The sequence below is a fragment of the Taeniopygia guttata genome, chromosome 3 (assembly GCF_048771995.1).
Source record: "Taeniopygia guttata chromosome 3, bTaeGut7.mat, whole genome shotgun sequence".
Taxonomy (NCBI): domain Eukaryota; kingdom Metazoa; phylum Chordata; class Aves; order Passeriformes; family Estrildidae; genus Taeniopygia; species Taeniopygia guttata.
This window is the reverse complement of record NC_133027.1, coordinates 44,662,036-44,683,515: the sequence shown is the minus strand read 5'-3', so window position 1 is coordinate 44,683,515 and position 21,480 is coordinate 44,662,036. Positions and strand designations below refer to the sequence as shown.

Here is a 21,480-nt window from a genome sequence, read left to right as displayed (position 1 = left end):
CTGCTACGTGTTCCCAGCTGGCCCTTCAGGCCCCTTGGCCAGCTGCCTTCCCACCGTCTGTGCAGAGCATTTGCCACAGCTGAGCCTCTCTCTTGGTCCAGGGCCACAAAGTCTCCTACAGCTTCTTGAGCCCAATATTGAATTTCTGAGTCTTATCACAGGCTCCCTTGTAAGTCTACCACTAAGTATGATCTTTATATCTTGCCATGCTGCTGCAAATAATAATATTGGTTGTAATTTGGCTTTACACTAACTAGATTATCTGACCTTTTAGAAATAGACTTTATATAAGTACAACCAGCAGTTTAAAAAATACCAGCATAGTCTGATGACTCAAGTGGTTGGCTCAAAGGACCCTGGGCAGAGCTAGTCTGTTTGTACCACATGGCAGCTTTGCCATCTTATTATTGCCTTGGGTCTCTCATCCAGGTTTGATTTCCAAGGCTAGATTGAGAAGGCCATTTGTAGCCTCAGTCTTACAGCATGAGATAATATTGACATGGAGTTGACTGATTTAAAATCAAAAATATGATAGTGGTTCTTGTTCCTTGGTGATCTATAGATCTATGGAAGATTATGATGGCCTAACTAAGTACAACTCAGAAAGTACCTTACAGATATGCTATCAGTATTTCCTTGCTTCTTTTATGGTGATTAGAGGGAACATAATTTAATTGATGATTTACTGGAATAATGTAATCTCGGTAGATACACAGATCGAATAAAACACTTTAGGCTTGTTTTTTTATTATGTATTTCCTCATCCCTTTGTTATCATTCCAATGAAGAGTAAATATAATGAGGAAATTTATGCCTAATGCAACTGGGTATAATTCTGAATAAGTGCTTTCAACTCCACCCAAGTATAAAGAACAAAAAGGAAGAAAACAACGAATCAGTATTGCTTCAGTTTTGCCAGTATAGAAGTCTCTCAACTCATACTGCTAAAATTAAACTAGTTGTGAAATAGCATAAACTAGTTGTGAAAAAGCATGCCTGGAAGGTAAGTATTGGAGTTACACTGCAAACCCCTTTAAATGTTTCATTAACTACAAGAACCTTAATACGTATTCTAATAGATATATAAAAATATTTTTTCCTCAGAAATAATACATACAAAAATAAGTACTGCTATCAGATAATGAAGATTTGAATATATGTAATTCAGGATGGTTACATAAAGTGCTCTAGCTCCTTGCTTTCTCAAGTTTTAAGAGAATCAATTATTCCAAAAATGTATGTATCTTCTTCCCTTGCAAACATGGAGGAGCTAAGAAATCTTTGAAAATTAAGAACCCCCTTGGGAAAGCAAGTTCTCGGAAGTATTGATCCCTTTACCTAGAGCAGGACAAGTTGCTCTGTCCTCCTGAAGAAGGTGCCGTCCGTGCCCTGCCCTGCTTCACCGTGCTGCACGACGAGCGTGCCAGCCTGCCGCGGGACTCCAGAGCTGGCCACCGGCACACACACGGGCTTCTCCACTCTTGCTACTTAACAGCATGTTATTGCTTATGCTCCAGTTACTGACAAATAGCTTCTGTAGTAACAGGAATTGCGCATGTAATAGGCTGTGGGTTTTTCTGTCTTAACAACTTGTAAATCTGCCTCCTCCTCCGCCCCCGTCAGTAAACTCTCACTGCCCGAGACACAGAGTAGTGACCAGAACAAGTGCGCAGGTAGCACACTGAAAGGCTCATGCACTGACACCTCTGTGTTCTTGGGGAGGATTTGCTTTCTCCGAAACGAACTGAAAACCGGGTATGAATGGTGTGCCAGCCTGGTGATGACGGCGACCCTGAAGGCGTCCATCTCCCTTCTGAAGAAACACCGTGCTGGGGTGAGTAGGTGAAAGCGAATTGTAATGTCATTGATTCCAAACCAGCAGTTGCAGACAGTTTAACCCCAGACAGCCGTGCCAGGAGCAGCAGGTTTTTCGTGCCCGTCCAGCCCGGCACCCGGGCTGCGCCCGCAGCGGGTTTTGGGGTGCCCAAGTTCAGGGTTCTGCCGTGCCCGAGGGTTCCCCGCCGCCGGCGGTCCGGCCTCCCCCGTACCCCCACTCCCGGCGGCTTCGGCGCCCACCGGCAGCGCGGGAGCCCCGGGGAGCGGGGCCGGGCCGGGGAGCGCGGCCGCCGCCGCAGAGGGGCTCTGCGGGCCGGGCGGCAGCTCCCGCCGCCGCGGCTCCCCCGGCCCGGCCCGGCCCGGCCCGGCCCCGCTCCCCGGGGCTCCTCCGGGGCTGCCCCGGGCCCGCGGCGGCGCCTGCGCGCTGCGGCCGCTCGGAGCCGGCCCCGCTGGCGCCGCCCGCAGCTCCCGCGGCTCCTCTGCCTATTTTAGTCACAGCCGCGGCTCCGTGCCCGCCGGCGGCGGCGAGCGGCAGCCCGAGTCCGTCCCGTCCGGGCGGCCCGGCAACTTTCCCGGGGCGCGGGGCAGGTAAGGGGCGCGGGCAGGGCGGGGGCCGAGCCGGACCGAGCCGGGGCGGGCAGAAGCCTCGGCGCTGCCTCCGCCCGCCCCCCGCCGGCGCTGTCCAGCCCGGCAGCGCTCGGAGCGCCGCCCGCCCTGCCCGGGGCCGGGCGAACGGAGCCGGGGACGCCTCCGGCACCGCCGCGCTCCGGGACACCCGCGCCGGGCAGGGGCGGCGACGGGAGCGGCGGTCCCGGGAGGGCTGCCCGCCCCGAGGGTTCGGCAGCGTCCTGAGCGGGGTTACAAGGGGTCACCGTCCCGGGAGGGAAGCCCTCCCTCCCTGCGTGCCCGGCGGGGGTAACCGGAGCTCCCGGGCCAGCCCTGCCTGGAAGTTGGAGAGCTCTGCCGTGTCCCCTCCAGAGAGGAGCGCGACACGGTGCCCAGCGCTGCTCCTCGCCAGGGCTCTGTCTGAAGTGGGACGCTTCGCTGGTGTGTCTCAGCTTAGGGTTTGTCCCTTAGGACAGCGGGGTTTCTGATTCTGCCCGGGTGCTGCCGCTCATTGCAGAAGAGCTGGCTCGGGGAGTTATCTCTGCTGTCACAAAACCACCTCGGGATCCGGGGATTTCTTCCTCCGGCTGGGGTTTTGCTTCGTAAGCTGGCGTTATTTGGTTCTTCTCCCTCTCCATCAACTAATGGTAAGAGCAGATGAACCCTGAAATCGCATTTGCAGTTGCTCCTTTCCGAAGATAGAACAAGCCACACAAAGCACTTCCCTTCCCCAAACTACAATTTGTTTTTGCCAAACACATTCTTCCAAACTCTAATATTTTATCACATTTTCTTAATTTATTCTATAGATCTTCTTCTTTAGACTGTCTTTAGACTGTCAATCACTTTATGAACAAATATTTTATGTAGTAGATCTCTTGTAATACTGAATCACGGACTACCTGATTGTGTTACAGAGATGTCATTGATGAAACCCGGGTTCCAGAGCTAGGTCTTCTTGCAAACTTTGTTGTTTAATGGGAATATGATTGTACACATACAATTAAAATATCTTCACTGACTACAGCAAAACAAGGGATGGTTTCCACTTCTGCAGAACTGGTCCTGTACAGGCTTTCCACAAAGTTCTGTGTGGTGCCAAATAATAAAGTAGCTTAAAATGTCAAGTTTTAAAGAAATGCCTTGCCTTCAAAATAGTAAGTACACTGCAAGTCCTCTGGTGAAACAGAAGAAAATGGTAACTGTGGTCAGTTGTGGTTCCGGACAAAAACTTTGCCTTCACAGATATCTTAAAGCTTTTATGACAAAAGTTGAGAACAGACAGTTTATTAAGGATTCAAAAAAATGTTATTAACTGAAGCTATGTTTGATCTTTTTATTAAGTGTCTGGGTTCTTTAGAGAGGAGATTTTATCCACACTTTTAGTGTGTTCCCCTACTTTGCAAAGAAGAGCTCTGGTCAGAGTGTCCAGATGATGATAGACAACCTGTGTTTATGTGTTTAGACTCATGGTTCATGGCACATGTCTGTAAGCCAGTTGCAGGTATGGTGAACCAAGCCTCTTTTTTGGGAAATAAAGTTCATGTCAGGTGGTTGGTTTCATGGGAATACATTCCCATTGAAAGGCACTACTTCACCATACTAACTCAATTAAGCAGAATTCTGCAGAGTTCAGCTGTAGTTCATTAGCCCACTTTTAAAGCACTTTTGAAACATGCCTTGTGGCTGCTTTCTCCACTATTAATTTAAAAGTTGAACTGGAGAGAAGCTTGAACTTGTATTTTCTTTCAAGTTTTATTCTAAAAACACAGCAAAACAGACTCCTTGAATTGTTTTTTGGTAATGCCATTCAATATTCAAGAGCCTTGCTCAAATTTATTCAAGAACTGATCTTAAAAAAAAAAAGTCTATAATTCCATATTCATATTTCTAGAAGCAAAAGAACTTAAAAAAATGAGTTATACTTCTTAATTTGGTGGGAATATCACATCTACTTATGGCTCATTCATTCTGATTCAATTTGAAAGAAATATGGTGGGTTTTTTTTTCATTTCAGCCACTGTCTAGATGATAAAATAGACAGCATCTTCAACATTGGCTTTGCAAATACAGAGAGCTGCATTGTACATTTTACAGTGATAAATGAGGAATTGTTGGAGTACTGGAAGTTGTGTATAGTTAGCCGGTCTTTAAAGAATTAAAGATTAAATAATACCAGCTTCACTGTATGCAGTGCTCCTAATAAGCCTTAACTTGGGTATGCACTGCATTACAGTGATTAGAAATTTGGTGGGCTCTTTGTGTGGAGTGTTGACTTCAGTGTAGAGGTGGCATTGGGGTGTCTCCAGGGCTGGGCAGCAGCTGGCTGAAGGGGCTGCTTGGTTGAACAACCTTAAGCATGGTAGCCTAAATTCTGCCTGACCAGAGCAGGGCTTTGGTCCTGGAAAGTCCTGCTTGGCTGGTGGTCGTGTCTCAGAGCTGCCCTGAAAGCAGTGAAGCACCACTGGTGGCTGGACATGCCCCAGCTGTCTGTTTTGCAGCTCTGAGCATTCCCAGAAGGATTTCTGTCTGGTATCACATCACACGGATGATCTCGGTGTGGCGGGTCCAGTTTGGGAATTGCAGCCCAGGCAGGTACTGGAGGGACTAGGAAGTGTGGTCTGACTGCTCTTCCTGAGGCCTGAGGCACTTTTCCTTCATGTGACAGCCTCCACTCACAGCGCTGAGCCCGTGGGTGAGGCAGCGATGAGACATGAATGGGACACGGAATGCCTGCCTCAACCCAAGGGAGTGCTGATCCATCTTCTCTCTTCCCATGAGCGTGCTCCCAGTGACTCCTTTTGACTCGTGTGGGTGGGTCACTTGCTGCCCTTGTTGCAGCTGTGAGGTTGTGCAGAAGGGACACAGAACTGCACTGCAGTCCCTTTTCACTCTGCCCTCCCAGGGAGTGGGATCCTGAGGCTTGGTTGTTCGGGTTGCAGACAGGCTCCATGGTAAAGCATTCACATCCCTTTCTTTGAACATATTCACAGGAAGAGATGCTGGCTCCACACAGATGAAGATTTCATCTATAATGTATACAGGAGGAATAATTTCAGAGATATATGTGTCTTCAGTGTTTTCTGTTGTCTAAAGTAGCTCTTAGTTGGTATCTGTGATAGGCTTCTGGATTTCTCTGGGAAGACCAGCTCCAAAACTTTCTAGGTATATACAACTTTTTTATATCAAGTAACTCAAGACAAAAGTCCAGGAGACATTGTTGCAATCATCTAATGTGATTTCCTGGAGCATAAAAAATAGAATTGTAGTAAATAATTTTTTTTTAATAATAGTGTACCCAGATTTATTTTAGGGACCAGACGGCATCTTAACTTCTTTAATTCCTAGCAAAGGAAATCTTTAAAACCATTCTACTAATTAATTACCTTTGCTATGTATTCTTGTGTGTCTTTGAAATCTGAATATTTCTAGTTTTATAGTGACTGATTAACTTGATACTGTTGTCTTTTAGATTGGGTAGTCCTTTTCTTTCTCACCTTCCTTCCACATTCCTGCAGGCTGCATTTTGTTGGGGAAACCTTGTGTTTTCCAGTATTGTAATTACAGCTTTCTCTAGGATATAGTCTCAAGAAGTTTAAGGTAATGTAGCTTGTGTTGTTACTTACTGTCCTTATTGCTGCATGCATGTTCTCAGCCTGAAGTAGGTCCAGGGACGGGTGATCACTGAAAATAGCTGGTTTACCTGCCCATACTTGCCTGGAGGCACACAGCCATAGCTCTCTGTAGGTGCAGAGCTCCTCTGTGCCCTGAGTTAGATGCTGCCTTGCAATTGAGAGTTTGTTCTCTTGATCTCTGGGGTGTCTAGCCCCTCTGCAGAAGGAAAGTAGCTTGGGGAAAGTATGCAGCATAAACAGGGATTGGGAGCCATAGATGTCAGTAGGGGCCACAGATTCCAGGGATGTAGGGGCAGTGGAAGGAAGGGTCATCTCAACTGACATATGCCTTTACGTAGCATGTGAAACTACTTGATGAAATTAAGGAGCAATTTCTCTTTATAATCTAAATGGTGTTAGACCAGATGTAATTTGTAAGTCCAGAGGGGATGCTTGGAGCTTATTCCTCTGGGATTTGGGGGTGTCTAGGCCAGGAGGACACCCCCCCGCCCCCCGGCTGGAGGGACTGCCTTGCCCGTGATGGAGTTGCTAGAGTGTCAAGCCAGGCTATGACTCCTAGCTCATGTGTAAACATACACACTGTAGTGTACTAAATCCATCATAATCTCATTTTGTGCTAAGAAGTGCATAAGCTGTAAAAGAAAGTCTTTCCTTTTGCTTCCAAACCTGTAACAAACAATTCACCCAGGCTGCTTACATGATCAGCATGTACAGCACATGTACAATGTGAAAGTGCTTTCAGAGTGCTTGGAGTAAGGCAACTAAAGAATGGACTATTCAAACTCTGAATAGCTTTACTTTCGATTTAATTAAAAAAATACCAAAGAGAGAACTGCTGGTGGCCTCAGGGCTTTTAGGGTTTCTTTTTTTTAGGAATTATTGTGATCCAGATGCAGTAACTAGCACTCAGAGCTTCTCAGAGTTTAATTTGGATCATCAGTGACAAAAATGGGGTAAAGTACATGGAGCAAATTAAAAATTTGAGGAGGGGGAAGGTTGTAATGTGCATTTGAACAATGCAAATTCTTTCTGTTTTGGCTGGTTCAGTGTCCTGTTTATATGAAATTTTAAGTTGCCAGCAGGTATTTATTTGGTAGTGTATAAGTGAAATACTCCATTTTCTGCTTTGAAACTCCAGCAAACTCTGCGATTTCAACACTTTCTGATGGCAACTTTGTCCTCTTAGCGCTGCTGTTTATTTTAAAGAAGTCCATGCCACTGTATATTGCTCACGTCTCTAGCCTGCGCTGATTTTTCACATCACTTCATCTGCTCCTGCTGGAGAAGGTGGGAAGAGTGGCGGGCCAAGACCCTCTGAAGCATGTCAGTAATTCAGGCCGTGCTGGCAGGGCCCATCTCCTTCCCGAGCTGGGAGGACTCATCTTGCACGAAGCTGGGGTTTTGGCAGCCTACAGATGTCCATGTGTGTCATTCTGACTACGGCAGTCCCGTGGCAGGGAGTGTGCCGTGCACAGGGCTCCTTCTCCATGGGCAGGAGTACTCCAAGTACTCAATGTTTGCTTGGGAAGGCACAGTTCTTCAGCTTTATCAGCCAAGGCATGGGCTTTATATGCACTTTCCTGCTTGCTGGATCATCACCATCAAATGAACTTGTAGCAATAGCTGTTCTCCACAGCCAGGGCAATCGAAGCAGGACATCAAACAAAGCAGAAGGACAAAGCACCTCAGTGACAGGATGGTGTCCCCTCCAGGTGCTTACAAATGGTAATGTTGTCTGCTGTGGAGGATGACTCAGTTGGTATCACAGCTGTTTGGCTTTTTGGTTTGGGGGATTTTTCTCCCCCACAACCTGACTTGCAGTAGACGAATGGTTTAATTAGAGTGACTGTTCTGAAACCTTCAAGAGTTTAAATTTTGGACTTGCAAGAACTATAAAGAAAAATGTGAAAGACCTCATCTAGCATTAAATACCCTTCAAAATTGGAAATTTTACTATACTTAGGCCTTTTACTATTATTGCCTCTGCCCTATTTAGAACTGCTAATGATTTTTAGCTCACAAACATTAGAATAATTTTTTATTTGAGATGAGATGCATCCTCTCTTTCCACCTGCAGTTCACTGGTAGCAAGCATGCCTGCTCTTTACCATAGCCCTGAGAAGTCAGTCCCATTTAGGAGGGGGTTTTGTCAGTGTTTCCAGAGGGTTTGGTTTTGCCTGCACACCTTGTGTAGCTCAGGAGAGTGTTGTGTTAGTAAGACTGTGCTTTGGGCTAGCGCTGGCCTCCCTCCTTTGCCCTTCGTCTTGCCTGGAAGGAGAGAGGTCCTCTCCAGTCTGGGAGATGCCACAGCACAGTAAACGTTCTCATTGTGTAGAACTAATGGAATAAGTGAGAATTTTCCACCCAGTGGTTTTTGAAGACAGGTCCCATTCTGAAAATGAACAAATGCAGAACAGTTTTCTCAGGACTTTGTTTTTGTGTATGATGAGCCTATATCCATGTCCTAGTGGTACGCTGTTCTTTCCAAATTATTTGGCCCATCTTGTCATGATAGATGCTTTACAGAAAAGCTGTGAGCTATAGTGTGTGCAGACTGAGAAAGCAGTAAGTGAATTAAAAATTGTGCATACATTCTGTGAAATTACTACTAAGTTGCGTCAAATTATTGCAATGCGTGACATTTCATGATGAAAAGATGTTGGTGATGTAAAGCAAATTACTGCTCCACCATGGTGTTGTTTGTGGCATGCATACAGTTTCCAGTGTATCTCCACAGTCATGGTTCCCTTCAAAACACTGATTTTTATTGTTTTCATTTAGAAATTAGGATCTTCAGTAAAACTGCTTAGAGCAAAATGTTGGCAGGAGAGCAGAAGTATTAACAATAATCCAAAATCACTATTATCAGTGATTCTGTTTTAAACAAACAGTAAAACAAAAAACTTCTGCCACTGATTTCTGACTGTGTGATGGAAATACTGACTAGATTCAGAACACAAGATCTGGAAACTACATGTTCCAGTTTTATTTTCTTTTGATTCAAAAATCTTACCCCCTGATCACAGAAGCACCACCTAAAATCCCTCATGACCGTTACAATACCTAGGTAACTTCTTCATAACAGATGCAGATTCCATCTCCCAGTTTCCAAGAGACAAATCCTATATCTGAGGGGAATTCTGTACTAGAGGAGAGTATTTGGATGAAGAAACAAACTGCAAAGGTTTTAGTTGTAAACTATCTTATTCTTGTAATGCTCTTCTTACACTGCAGGAGGATTTTGAGCATTGTAATTTGGGAGAAATTCTGTGCTCTTTAGCTGTGGCATTTTTATGGGCCAGTGACTTTCCTATCACCATTCCCAGAGAGGGAGAGTCTCCTCCTAACTTGTTCTTCTGAGCTCTGCTGCTCAGTTTTGTGGGATTTTATGTCTTTATTTGGCACCACTGTTATTCAATCATAGAATTAATGTTGGGGTTTGAATAAACATAAAAGAAGTAATGCTGTGGTGGCTAGGAAATACGATACAAATGTTCTTTATTAATTTCTTAGACCTGTCGCTGTAAAAGAAGCACCACTGAAAGCTGTGATGAATGATGTTGGATGCCTCACTGCAACAGCAGTGCTTTTAAAGTATTGACTTCTGTGGCTCTTGTGAGGGGAAAAAAAACCAAACTACTTTGATAGTCTAGAGAATCTGATAATTTTGATAATAAGATAGTTCTTAGTTTCCATGCTGTTCTACCAGGAAAAGAACCAGACAGTAAGGCTTTGGAAGGTTTCAATAACGATTACACCACTAATATATTCTGGCTTTGTAATTTCTACTGTGTATAATCTCACATGTATGTATTTTTATTTTAAAAGACAGATGTGGAAAGCTAGTTTTGATTTTTTTCTTTTCAGATTTATTTTGGAGTTTCTTTCATACTTCTTGGTTCTGTGTTTTCCTTTGAAAACTCTTAGGCCTACATCACTATATGAAAATGAATAGCATGTTTCAAATTTTTGAGTGTTGAATGATAAAATTATGTGGTCCATGGCCTGAAATTCTATGATGTAGAACTTTGAATGTTATAAAATTGCTTTGTAAATATCCCTTGAGTCATGTTTTGCAGGACTACTTTCTTCATACTCTGTATCAAGATGCCTTTAAGCTTTGTATTCTTCCTTATATGTGACAGGGGAGATTTTTTGCCTGTTATCCTTGGAGTAGAAAAGACCATCCCCTGTGACACTTGGGTTTCCCTTGTGGTGTTTGGGGATGGAGTTTTTTTGTCCTCAGGAACAGGGATCAGAGAGTTGAGAGAATGCTCAACCCATTAATGAGAATTATTTGACCGAAATCCAGAGAGATGGAGGAGGTGAACAAGGAAGAAGAGTTCAGTGTCTCTTAAAGAGCTGTGTAGGACATTTAAAAAGCCTCTCAGGGAGCAGGGTCTGGACCAACAAATCCAACTACCTTGTCAGCAGAGAGGCTGTACAAAGGCTTGTCACAGGATGTTGTGAATGCAACACACAGCTTTACATGGATTCAGTGGCAGTTCAGTGGTTGCTACTCAGATCACAGATACAGAAAACATGATTTTCAGCTGAATGAATATTAAAGTTTGATCCTGGAATCACAGATCTTCAAGGGTAACTGGATTGTAATGTAGTCTGTGGTTTTAAGCAATAAAACTTTGATAAAATTTAATTGATCAAAATAATTTTATAAGTAATTAATCTCTTCTTCACTTGTCCAGATCAGATGAAGCTACAGATGACATGACCAAAGCCAAAACAATGCATGAACTGATGAGAAACAGCACTGAGAACGTTAGCTGCTTAGATGCTGGAAATCCTGAGTGCAACTTCACTACCAAAAGAGACCCTGATGTTATGTGACCATTGAGCAGAGTTTGCAAGAATGGAAAACCAAAGGAAAGCAATAGCTAGTTGCATCTCATAATTAAAAATTTTCAAGATTCAGCTGAATCAAAAAATTATTCCAGCCATGGGAGAAAATGCAAGTTTTTGGGAAAGTTTGATATATGCACATCCTACGTGTACGACCTGGAAGCAAGAGGCAGAGGGATCTATCTACCACCTAGCCAGTATTTTCTTTGTTGTGGGCTTCATGGGTGGAAGTGGATTCTTTGGGCTCCTCTACGTCTTCAGCTTGCTTGGACTGGGCTTTCTCTGCTCTTCTGTTTGGGCTTGGCTGGATGTGTGTGCTGCTGACATATTCTCCTGGAATTTTGTACTGTTCGCTATATGCTTCGTCCAGTTCGTTTATGTTACCTACCAAGTCCGGAGTGTTGCCTTTGACAGAGAATTCCAGGAACTCTACAGTGCTCTCTTCCAGCCTCTGGGAATTTCCTTGACTGTGTACAGGAAGATCGTCTTGTGCTGCGATGCAGAAGTGATTACCCTGGAGAAGGAGCATTGTTACGCCATGCAGGGCAAAACACCTATTGACAAATTGTCCTTGCTTGTGTCAGGCAGGTTGGTGTTGTTTTGTTCAGATTTCCTGCAAATATCTTTATTTTCCTCTCCATATTGAAAATGAAAGAAAAAAAGGATAAAGCCTGGTTTGTGTATTGTTTGTTTATTTTCCAGAACAACAGATTAAATATTAATGCAAGTAATATAAATATTAATAGGTTAAATACAATTGTCTAGGATAGTACTGGCATAAAACCACTAAGCATCTGTAATAGCATAAAGAAAAAATTTGAAGTCATTCTTTTGCAGGCTGCTGTATCATATCATTTAACAGGTTAGGCAGATAAAGGGAATAAATGTGGATTTTCATTGTTCAGGTTATGGCTTGCTTTCTGTCTACTGCCTAGCTGATGAGCATAGCATCTGTCCTATTTTTCTTTACTAGTATAATCTGAAATGGGACGAAATGTTAGTTACAAAACTGAGTATACTGAGATAAACTCTGTTTAATAGAGATCTTGACTTTGATATAGATTGTATTTAGTTGCTTTCAAGGGGGTGGGAGAAGGGTACTGATAAGGAAGAGAAAAAGACTTAAAAGTGCCGTTTCATTACAAGAGGATGTAGTTGAGCCTTATCAAGACTTGCAGACCTGGGTCTACAGTTACTGTATACTGTGACCCTGTGTTAGACTCTGAGGCAGTAAATCCACCTGCTTGTACTCCCTACTTCCAGGAGAGCCTTCTGGCAGCCTTGCTGATGCTTTCCTGGAGGGAAACACTAGCTTTTGTACTGTATGCAAAGCAGGATGCAGTCCCAGGCCACCACCCAAGAGTAGGTCAGACACCCAGAGGTGATGGACATGGACTGTCCTTGATGGAATACTTGGTGGGTGCTTTTTGATAGCCTGCTGCATGGATAGATGTAGGCAGCTTGACACTCAGTTGATTTAGGACTACATGCAATGAACAATATGGACTGTAGGCAATTTTCTGTAGTGACACCCTGGTTCACAGCACTCTTGGGAGCTCTCTAGGAGAGGTATCCATCCTTCTACATGCCCAGCCACTTAGAGCTGGGGCTGCTTGTGTGCCTTCAAATTTTTTATGTTATTTAAAAAGTAGCAAAGAAATTAAGTTTTCCTTTGGCATCTTCAGAAGGCCACAACATTTACACAGAGATCCCATAACGCCAGGCTGTTCTTCTGGCTCCAGACATAGTCCTGTGGCCATGTAATTCCTATTAAACATGGAGAGAGATCTACCTGACCCCTGCCATGGGGCACTCCTGCTTCCCACTCCCAGTTTTTGCCACCTTGTTCTCTCTAAAATATGTATTTGCCAAAACCAGAAATAAATCCCATGGTTTTCAGAAGCAGATAAATGCTGTTATGGGCATTGGTCTTTCACCTCTCCAGTGCATGGTGGCTTTTTAATGGCAAAGATTGTGTATCACTGCACAGACCTATCACAGAGAGAATAATGTGGTTTTAATAAGGCCTGGAAAGATTTCCCTTTCACTTGCATGATTATCTTGTATTCTCCTTCAGCTGGCCTGAGCAAGTTGGGTTCAAAAATATAATTAGGATAATGTTGGCCATTGATTGATTTTTCATGCTTTCAAAGTTATATTTAAATTACTCAGACAGAAATAGCACATTCTTGTAGTAGTCATTGCTGGTAGTGCTAAAAAATTAACACATCTTATCTTGATAGGATCAGAGTGACAGTTGATGGGGAGTTTCTGCATTATATTTTTCCTCTTCAGTTTCTGGACTCTCCTGAATGGGATTCACTGAGGCCCACAGAAGAAGGAATTTTTCAGGTAAAAGTTAAAGGGTTTCTTTTTTTTTTTTTTTTTTTTTTTTTTTTTTTTTAGTGCTACAGGAAACTTCAAGTACTGCTTGATCTAGAAAGAAATTTATTCAGTTGTGCGTTTTGTTTGTGATACTGTGCAAACAAGTGGCATCCCATCCCATTAGTTTGGGAAGTCCTCTTTATCTGTTGGACTGGTTTTGCTGTTTGTGTCTTGTTACAACAAACAGGGGTTTTGACAGTGCTCTCTTCAGGGTTTTCTTAAAGCTAATCTGGGAGGTAGGCTCTGTTTGCATTCTTTGGATGCGCTGATATTCAGCCCTGAGCAGCCAGGTTTCCTCGGGGTGGGAAGAAGCTGGTGCTGAAGAGGTTTCCCAGTGGGAGATGAGCCAGGGAAAGACGTGCCTGGGACACAGCTTGGCACGGGTTACAGCATGGGACACGGTGTCAGCTGCGGCTGCCCCTGCGCTCTGTCAGCCCTCCGCTGCTGTCACCTGCCTGACACGCTGGCTCCGTCTGCGCTGGATCTGATGTCTGCTGTCACGAGCACAAATGGCATTTGTTGAGAGCTTTCTTTAGACTTGCCTTTTCAGCTGAGGCTGCCAAGAGTGGAGCAGGGAGTGCAGGGCTGAACCAGGGCATCCGTGTGGCACTGAACAAGGCATGCCACATGGGCACAGGGATATTGTCATTGAGGTAACTAGATGTGATCACTTAGCCCATATCCAGTCACCTTTCTCATTTGTGTTTTGCATACAGTAACCTCCCAGAGCTCTCTGGCTCGGTAAAAGGCTCTAATTGCAGTAGACAGGCTCTGCTGGGAGAGGGGGATGCCTTCTGAAGCGAGGGCGGCAGCAGCAGCACCACCACCACCTTGTCACCTGGCTGTTCAATTCTCTCTTCTCAGGTAACGCTTACGGCAGAGACAGACTGTCGGTACGTGGCCTGGAGGAGAAAGAAGCTGTACCTGCTGTTCGCTAAGCACCGCTTCATCTCCCGCCTGTTCTCCATTCTGATCGGGAGCGACATCGCTGAGAAACTGTACGCGCTGAACGACAGGGTGCCCGTGGGGCACGGCTTTAGGTACGACATCCGCCTGCCCCACTTCTACCACGTGGCGCTGCCGGAGACCCCTCCCGGGCAGCCCCCGCGCCTCTCCCACCACCTCCAGCGGGGCTCGCCCCGGCCCAAGCCCGCGCCGGCCACCAACTGCGCCTCCTTCCTCGCACCTTCCTAGGGAGCGAAATCCTGCTGCAGCCGCTCCTCAGAGCGCTGAAGGGAAATGGAAGGTGGCAAAGCAGAAGAGCGGAGAGACAAAAGCAGATGAAGCCAAATTTGGCTGACAAGTGCCATTTATGTTAACTGGAGTAGGTTAAATTATCTCAAGCCAGCAGGTTGGCTTCTGCATTTTGACTGTCTGTGCAATATGTTTACTTTCTGTTGATACGCCTGTTGATCTTCATCTCTTTCGTTTTGGAGGAGAACAAATCATAACAGTCTGAGGTCTTATTGCAATTGTGGTGACCTCTGTGGTGGTGTGTTGTTTTGTTGATTGTTTGTTTGTTTGTTTGTTTTTAAAGCAAGCCCATGTTATTTGTAATTATATTTTCCTCAAAAAATTTGTCACAATGAAATATAGTCAGAATAGTCAATGAAAACAAGTTGTCTTCAAATATAGCAACCAGCTTATAATGTTCTTTTTTATGCCATGTGAACATTCTCTCAATTTACATGAATAATGTTGCTGAAAAAAGGCTAAGGAACAATCACATTGGGTTTGTTTCTTAAAGAAATGAAAGATTTTGAAATGCACAGCAAAATTGCTAAAAACCAAACCAAAACAAAACAAATTCTGTCCCATGAATAACTGGTTTCTCTCCAACTGTCCTTAAGAGGTATTACATGAAAACAAACATAAGTGTCATTGCTGGCATTAGAAAAATAAAAGAGCTTTAACTGCTGCAAATACAGCTTAGGGAAATGATTGTGTAGCATTTCTGATAGAATGTGATGCTATAGGACCTGGGCTTCTGCAGTGTAAGTGCCCTTCATGACATGTACAATAAATAATGCTAATCAATCTACTGCCAAACCATTGGATTTTGTTGTATAATATTCCTTTTAGCTGTGTTTCTCAGGAAGAGACTGAAACAGCTGCAGCAATAAATACAATTTTTAACTGACACATTATTGTTTAGCTTCCAGAGTCACTTTTCTGTGCCTATGAAAATTTTGATTTAAAAGATATTCTCTCCCTAATTCTGTGGTGTTTTAATGACATAAGGGAACCTCAGATCGCACCTCAATAGGAAGGAGTTGGTTTCAACCCTCAGGGTCACTGTGCCTTTGAAGAGAAGTGTCCGAATGTCTTTGCTAACTCACCTTCCTTCTGCTCTGCCTGATGCCTGCCAGTAATCAAAAAGTAAGAAGCATTACTATTTTATGAAAATGGATTGCTTCTTGATATGTCTGGAAATAGATAATATTTTTAATATTTTAAATTTGCTGGCTTGTTTGGTAGGATGACCCCTGTGTGCTTCTCTGTGTGTGGGTATACATATAAGTTCAGATCTTGTGAGTTGTTTCTGGAGGACTTAAAATGAGGACACGGTCTTACACTTGAAGGATAATCATGCAGTATGTATAAAAAAGCTATTAGGAGTGATGTGAAACCTGTTTGAAGGACATTTAGTGTAGAGCAGATAAGATTGTACAAATATTGCTTTTAGCTTTATGTTGCTTCCTCAGAGAGGAAAACCAGCCAAACATAAATACCCCAGCATGCAATGTGATAACCCCCAAATCATTCTCATATCCCTTCCAGGCAATGTATTCTCTATGTACTGCTTAATGCATGAAGTCCCTGAGTCACAGAGCTACTTTGTCTTGGCTGAAAGAGAACTGGGAAAAAATGCAAACAGTTCACTGATGGCTTTTAATGACCTCTTGAGATGATAACTAAGGCACAAAGTGCCAGAGACTGGCAGCATGTTGTAAGGATGTACATCTGTCTAACAGTCTACAAACATAAAAATATTTTTAATGCATAAAAGAGGTCTTATTCTAGACTTAGGTGTAATATAAATAATTTGTTAAAGTTCTTCTTGGTTTTCTTGAACATTTGGCCTATTTATTCAAGAAAACTTGTCTTCACTAAATTCTGACCCTACTGAAGTAAATTAGCTTGATCATCTTCACCTTAAAATAAGACCAAGGAGTCTTACTCACCCAATTTCTATATGAAGCTTATGTATTCTATTTAAGCTGTAGCATACTGCTTAGAGAGATACTGGGGAATGATGGGTGCTTAATGACATATTTTGATAATTTTTTCTTTTTTTGTGACTGTTGTATGCCTTGGTTTCTGTCACACACATCCCAAACACAATCCTCTGTGATGCTTTTCTCTGCTGGAATTGGTTAGTGTCAGAAATCTCTACCAGAACATGTCTGAGTCAATATCTGAACATACTCTTAGCTAATCTTGTTTAGGTGTTGCTACTGTGCTTTCTGGGCTTTGAGTCATTTTTTTTAAAATTTGTTTCTAGTTTTCCAGCATCTGATTGAGATGTGACCAGCAGAACATCTCAGCTGTAAAATTCAGCTGTAAAATAGATATCTACAATAATATAAGTACACACAAAAGGTCTGGAAGCAAGACAGAAGTTCTCTCTACTTCTGTTTTTATTTTAATCTGGGCAGTACTTCTAAAACATACAGTGAAATATGCTCCGGTATGCGACTCATATACCAGTGTTTTAGGAGGGCTGTGTAATCTACGTAAATGAAGACATGCTCAGAATGCTGACAGCAAAATTAGACAAGTTTTGTGAGATCATAAGCACCCAGGCATTAGAGAGTTGGGGTTCCTCAGCCTGAAGAAGAGAAGGCTCCAGGGGACATTATATTGCAGCCTTTCAGTACTTAAAGGGGCCTGCAAGAAAGATGAGGACAGACTTTTTATAGCAGAGCCTCTTGGGACAGGACAAGGGGTAATGGCTTTAGATTCAAGGATGTATTTAGATATAAGGAGGAATTTTATTATTATTATTTTTATGAGTGTGATGAAACACTGAAACAGGCTGCCCAGAGAGATGGTGGATGCCTGGTCCTTGGGAATGTTCAAATTGGATGGAGCTCTGGGCAACTTGGTCTATTTGAAGATATCCCCACTAATTCAAGGGGGTTAGGCTAGATGGACTTTAAAAGTCCCTTCTAACCCAGCCCATTCTATGATTCTACGATTATTTATAGGTTAATAAACATTTAGAGCTAGATGAAGTTTTGACTTGAGCATCAAAAAGTTTATGCCTGTATTACAGCTCAGAAATAACTGTTAATGAAGTGATCAGATTCCTTCATAATTGGTTTAAACAAGTGAATACTTGAGTCCATGCTGCTATCAATGAGTCCTTTTCTTGATCCTTCAGTGATTGCCCTTTACTCACATTTTACATTTTTACCAGTTCCATAACCTTCTGTGGAGTTATGGCTACATTTCTATGCTGCTGTAGGTAAGAGTGGCAGAACCTGTGCACGTGAGGATGTGGTCATTCATCAATTGATTTTTCCTAAGTTTTCAGAATTATGTGGACATCATGTTGGAATTTCCCTGCAGAAGGGTTCAAATTTGCTGCATAAAGTAAGAAGCTTTATAGCCTAGGACAGTTCAAAACAGAGGGAGAGGAGGAGTAGTGGAAGAGACAACAAAATTTCATACAAATTTTATCCAAGAGAGGTTTATTTAAAATTTGACTTCTGGCAGATTGGTTTGTTGGGTGCAGCAATAGGTAGTTAGAGCTTCAAAGCAAGTATTTCCTATTTAGGAGAGGACTGACCTTGAAATTCTTTCATTATGTAGTATTTTTTTAACTACTAATCGAGTAAGTACAAGTAACAGGTTCCATCATGCAAACTACACTCAAAGCTACAGAAACTAGGGAATAACCTGAGAGGATACTTCCCAATGTACTGTTGTAGCTAATACACTATGCAAGGCAAATTTTAAGTGCTTAAAGAAACAGGTTATTTTATTCAGTTGCCTGTGGTAACAGAGGCTAGGCTTTGTGGCTGAGGAGGGGCCATCCAGGATCTATGTTTTCAGGAGCTATTTTCCTTGCAACAAAGCAAATTATACATACATATAGAGATATAACCTTCCCTAGGATTAAACTGGGGAAGCTGAATACATGCTTGGATGATACTGCACAGATTTGCCATACCACAAAAAAAGACATATGCTTGTAGTAATTAAATAATATGTTGATACTACATTTTCAGGGGAAAAAAAGTGCTATATAGATTTTGCTTATTGTGAGTGATAAATATAAGATATATTTGGTCTTAATGTACATGAAGTATTAAAACACAATATTGTGTTGCTCATATGAGCTGATATTGCAAACCATGTGTTAAAAGTGAAACAAATCTGCAGCTCTTTATATAGAAGAAAACTATTTAAATAGGAAAGGAAAAAATTAATATCTATTTGTTGAATTCATATATGATCAGAATAATATTTTTCTTTCTACTCCTGTAATAACTGAATGCATATTTTTCCTCCCTAGCTGTTACTGCATAACAGATTTTTTACTATACAACAAAATAAATACCATATTAAACTGATTTGTTAAACCCTCTTAAAATGCTTACCTTATTTACATTAATATGCATTAAAATATAATAGGTTCATGGCTTGTAAGGAAAAACACCCTTTCTTTCTGTTTGTCTAATTCAGATTAGCTTTCCTTTCTTTTACATTTTTTAATTCCATCAGTTTCTACTTGCTGTAATTCTGCTTCTGTGGGAATCAAAAGATGTATTGAACTTGACATGTAAATCAAGCCACCTCATGCTGATGAATCAAATCATGTAGGTGGAGCTTCAACAGCAGGAATGTGTAGGAGAAAGGCAGCACAAGCGTGTCATCACTTAGCTCTAGATTTGGGGTCATGTCCCAAACCATGGCTAGCAATGCCCTCCTAGAGGGTCACTTGGCAGAGGGTTCTGCCAGCAAAGGGTTTGGACCCAAACCATCTTTCTGCAAGCTACAAGTGTTGTGAAACCTTGCTCTGGAGTGGGAAATAAAAAAAAAAAAAAAAAAAAAGATAGGACTTTCCCAAAACCTTGTGAGAGAGGGAGGATTTTATTGCAGTTATTCTGCTGTGGATTCATAGGCAATATTTTTTTAGTTGTCAGTTGAACTGCAGCTCCTAATTTGAGGGATCAGTAGTGTATTGCAGTAACAGGACTATTTCACTACCTGAGTGGGGTTCTGAAGACAAATGGTGATAAAAGGTAGATGACCAAGAACTAAGACATCAAAGTCATATAAATAATCAACTGCAATAAAATAATGGTGATAAATAACTATTTCAGCAGTGAATTCCATCCTTTTCATTGTGTCCACTAGTAACTCTCCACCTAAACTTGTCTAAGATCTGTGGGATATAATAATTTTCTGTGAGTAAAAGGGAGATTAGGCCAAGAAAGACACTGAGGCAAAAATCCCATCTAATGGATAAATGCTCTAACCATGTAATTGTATAGAAGTGAGCAGCACCATTCCCTTCTACAGAAACTGCACCTCATAGGCAAACATCAAAGCATCTCAGGTCTGTGAAAGGAGGTGAGCAGGTTCCTGTCCCCAGGCAAGGATTCTGTGGGGTGATCCCAAGCAGCCTGTGGGAGTCTAGGCTGAATAGGGATGAAGCACACATATCTCTTTAATAATTTCCTGTGCATTTTAGGAAGAGTGCAGGACAATCTAGATACCCAATGCTGCGCTTGGACTTCCTGTGTCCAATAGTAGGACACGGCTACAGGGGTAGGATACTGGCAGGTAAGATTTGGGATGAGTTTAAAACACATTAGGTATCACTCTGTATCTTCCCATATGTGCTCTCTTACACTGGGTAAATGAAAAACAACTTAATCCATAACAAAAGTGAGGCAAGCCAGTTCACATCTGCCAGGATACCCAAGGATGGGTATCAGCAGTTCTTTGTGCAGGAATTCCTTGCTGCTGTGCTTTGGTCATCTAACTCCCACTGAAATCTTTAAAGCTTTTATGGAATCCAGCTATTCTGTTTTATTAAAAGATAAAATATCTTGAATACTTATTTTGAATATGAAATTCTGTTTTCATTTACAGAAAAGTTGAGTCCTCTCAAATGATACTTTCTAGCAGATCTCACTAGTGAGGGGAATGAAGTGCTTCTTAAGAACAGTCAGATATCCAAAATTCTGTTCCATTTATCACTGGGCCTCCATTTTATTGTTTAATTATATCTTTTCAGAAATATAGTGTTCTTACAAGAAATATGCTTGTTATTTAAAGAATTAATAGGTAAGTATTTGTAGAAAAAAAATCTAAGAAATACTGCTACATAAAACATTTTTACAGTGGTTTTGATTTTACAAACTGTTAGTATCTTTTTGTTAACTATATTGGTTGCCATTTTAGTTCCAAAAGTGCTTTTTACAGTGGTCTATGTATTTCAGCAACATGCAAAAGCAATAATCACATATATATGTATGGTTATTGCAGTCTGTATACCTGCTTTTAACCCTATATAATAGGGTTTTTTAGTTGATTTTTTTTCTTTACAGAACAAAGAATTATAATTAACATCACTGAGAAGACTGGTATTATTTATTTATTGGAGTTAGAAGAAAATACATTTTTTTTAAAAAAAAAATCTGTGTTTGCCTTTATTTTTAAAGATTAGGGTAGCAAGGAGCAGTTGTGGCATGCTCTAACTCAGCACACATGTCGACAGTCCTTCACAATAAGCCACACAGTTTAAATTTTAAAAATTTATCTCTTTCCATTTCAAAGTTCTTCTGAGCAATGTTTACCTTTTCCTTCCCCTCACTGTGGAGTATCTTCACTATCAAGTCATGTATGCTTTCTCTGTCACTTTTAAAGTAATTCCTTACACTCATGTTCAACCTCCCCCTACTTCTTTTTTGTCCTTATTGCTCAAGTTTTTAAGTTAGATTTTCTGATTTTATTTTTCAGTTCTGTCTGTCTGAGATATTAAACACTTGATATTTAGTTCTTTTTCATATATTTACATAAAATTCTAAATCCTTATCAATAATTTCTATAATTCCTAGAAAATTATTGATAGTGATGCAAACATGCAACACCCTGAAGGTTCAATCCTAGCCTTTGCTTCTCAAAAATAGCTACAGTA

At 42.0% G+C, this 21,480-nt stretch overlaps 1 protein-coding gene across 3 annotated transcripts; it reads left to right on the top strand.

Moving 5' to 3' along the window:
• The first annotated feature begins 424 nt into the window (after nucleotides 1–424).
• Nucleotides 425–18,924, top strand: POPDC3 (popeye domain cAMP effector 3). 3 transcript variants are annotated; one of them, XM_030267663.4, is made up of 4 exons: nucleotides 425–1,834; nucleotides 10,784–11,525; nucleotides 13,181–13,289; nucleotides 14,187–18,924. In XM_030267663.4, exons 2-4 carry the CDS (start codon nucleotides 11,035–11,037, stop codon nucleotides 14,514–14,516), a joined length of 930 nt encoding a protein of 309 aa, XP_030123523.4. In that variant the 5' UTR covers nucleotides 425–1,834; nucleotides 10,784–11,034; the 3' UTR covers nucleotides 14,517–18,924. The 3 variants fall into 3 exon arrangements, with proteins under 3 accessions (XP_030123523.4, XP_030123522.4, XP_072782840.1); XM_030267662.4 differs by lacking the exon at nucleotides 425–1,834 and adding an exon at nucleotides 2,241–2,424; XM_072926739.1 differs by lacking the exon at nucleotides 425–1,834 and adding an exon at nucleotides 2,726–3,089.
• The last annotated feature ends 2,556 nt before the right edge of the window (nucleotides 18,925–21,480 follow it).

Excerpts from the sequence above, each read along its gene's own strand:
- POPDC3 (XM_030267663.4), top strand. The coding sequence starts at position 11,035 with ATGGGAGAAAATGCAAGTTTTTGGGAAAGTTTGATATATGCACATCCT. Across the intron at positions 11,526-13,180 it reads TCCTTGCTTGTGTCAGGCAG|GATCAGAGTGACAGTTGATG; the intron begins GTTGGTGTTGTT and ends TTATCTTGATAG. Across the intron at positions 13,290-14,186 it reads CAGAAGAAGGAATTTTTCAG|GTAACGCTTACGGCAGAGAC; the intron begins GTAAAAGTTAAA and ends CTCTCTTCTCAG.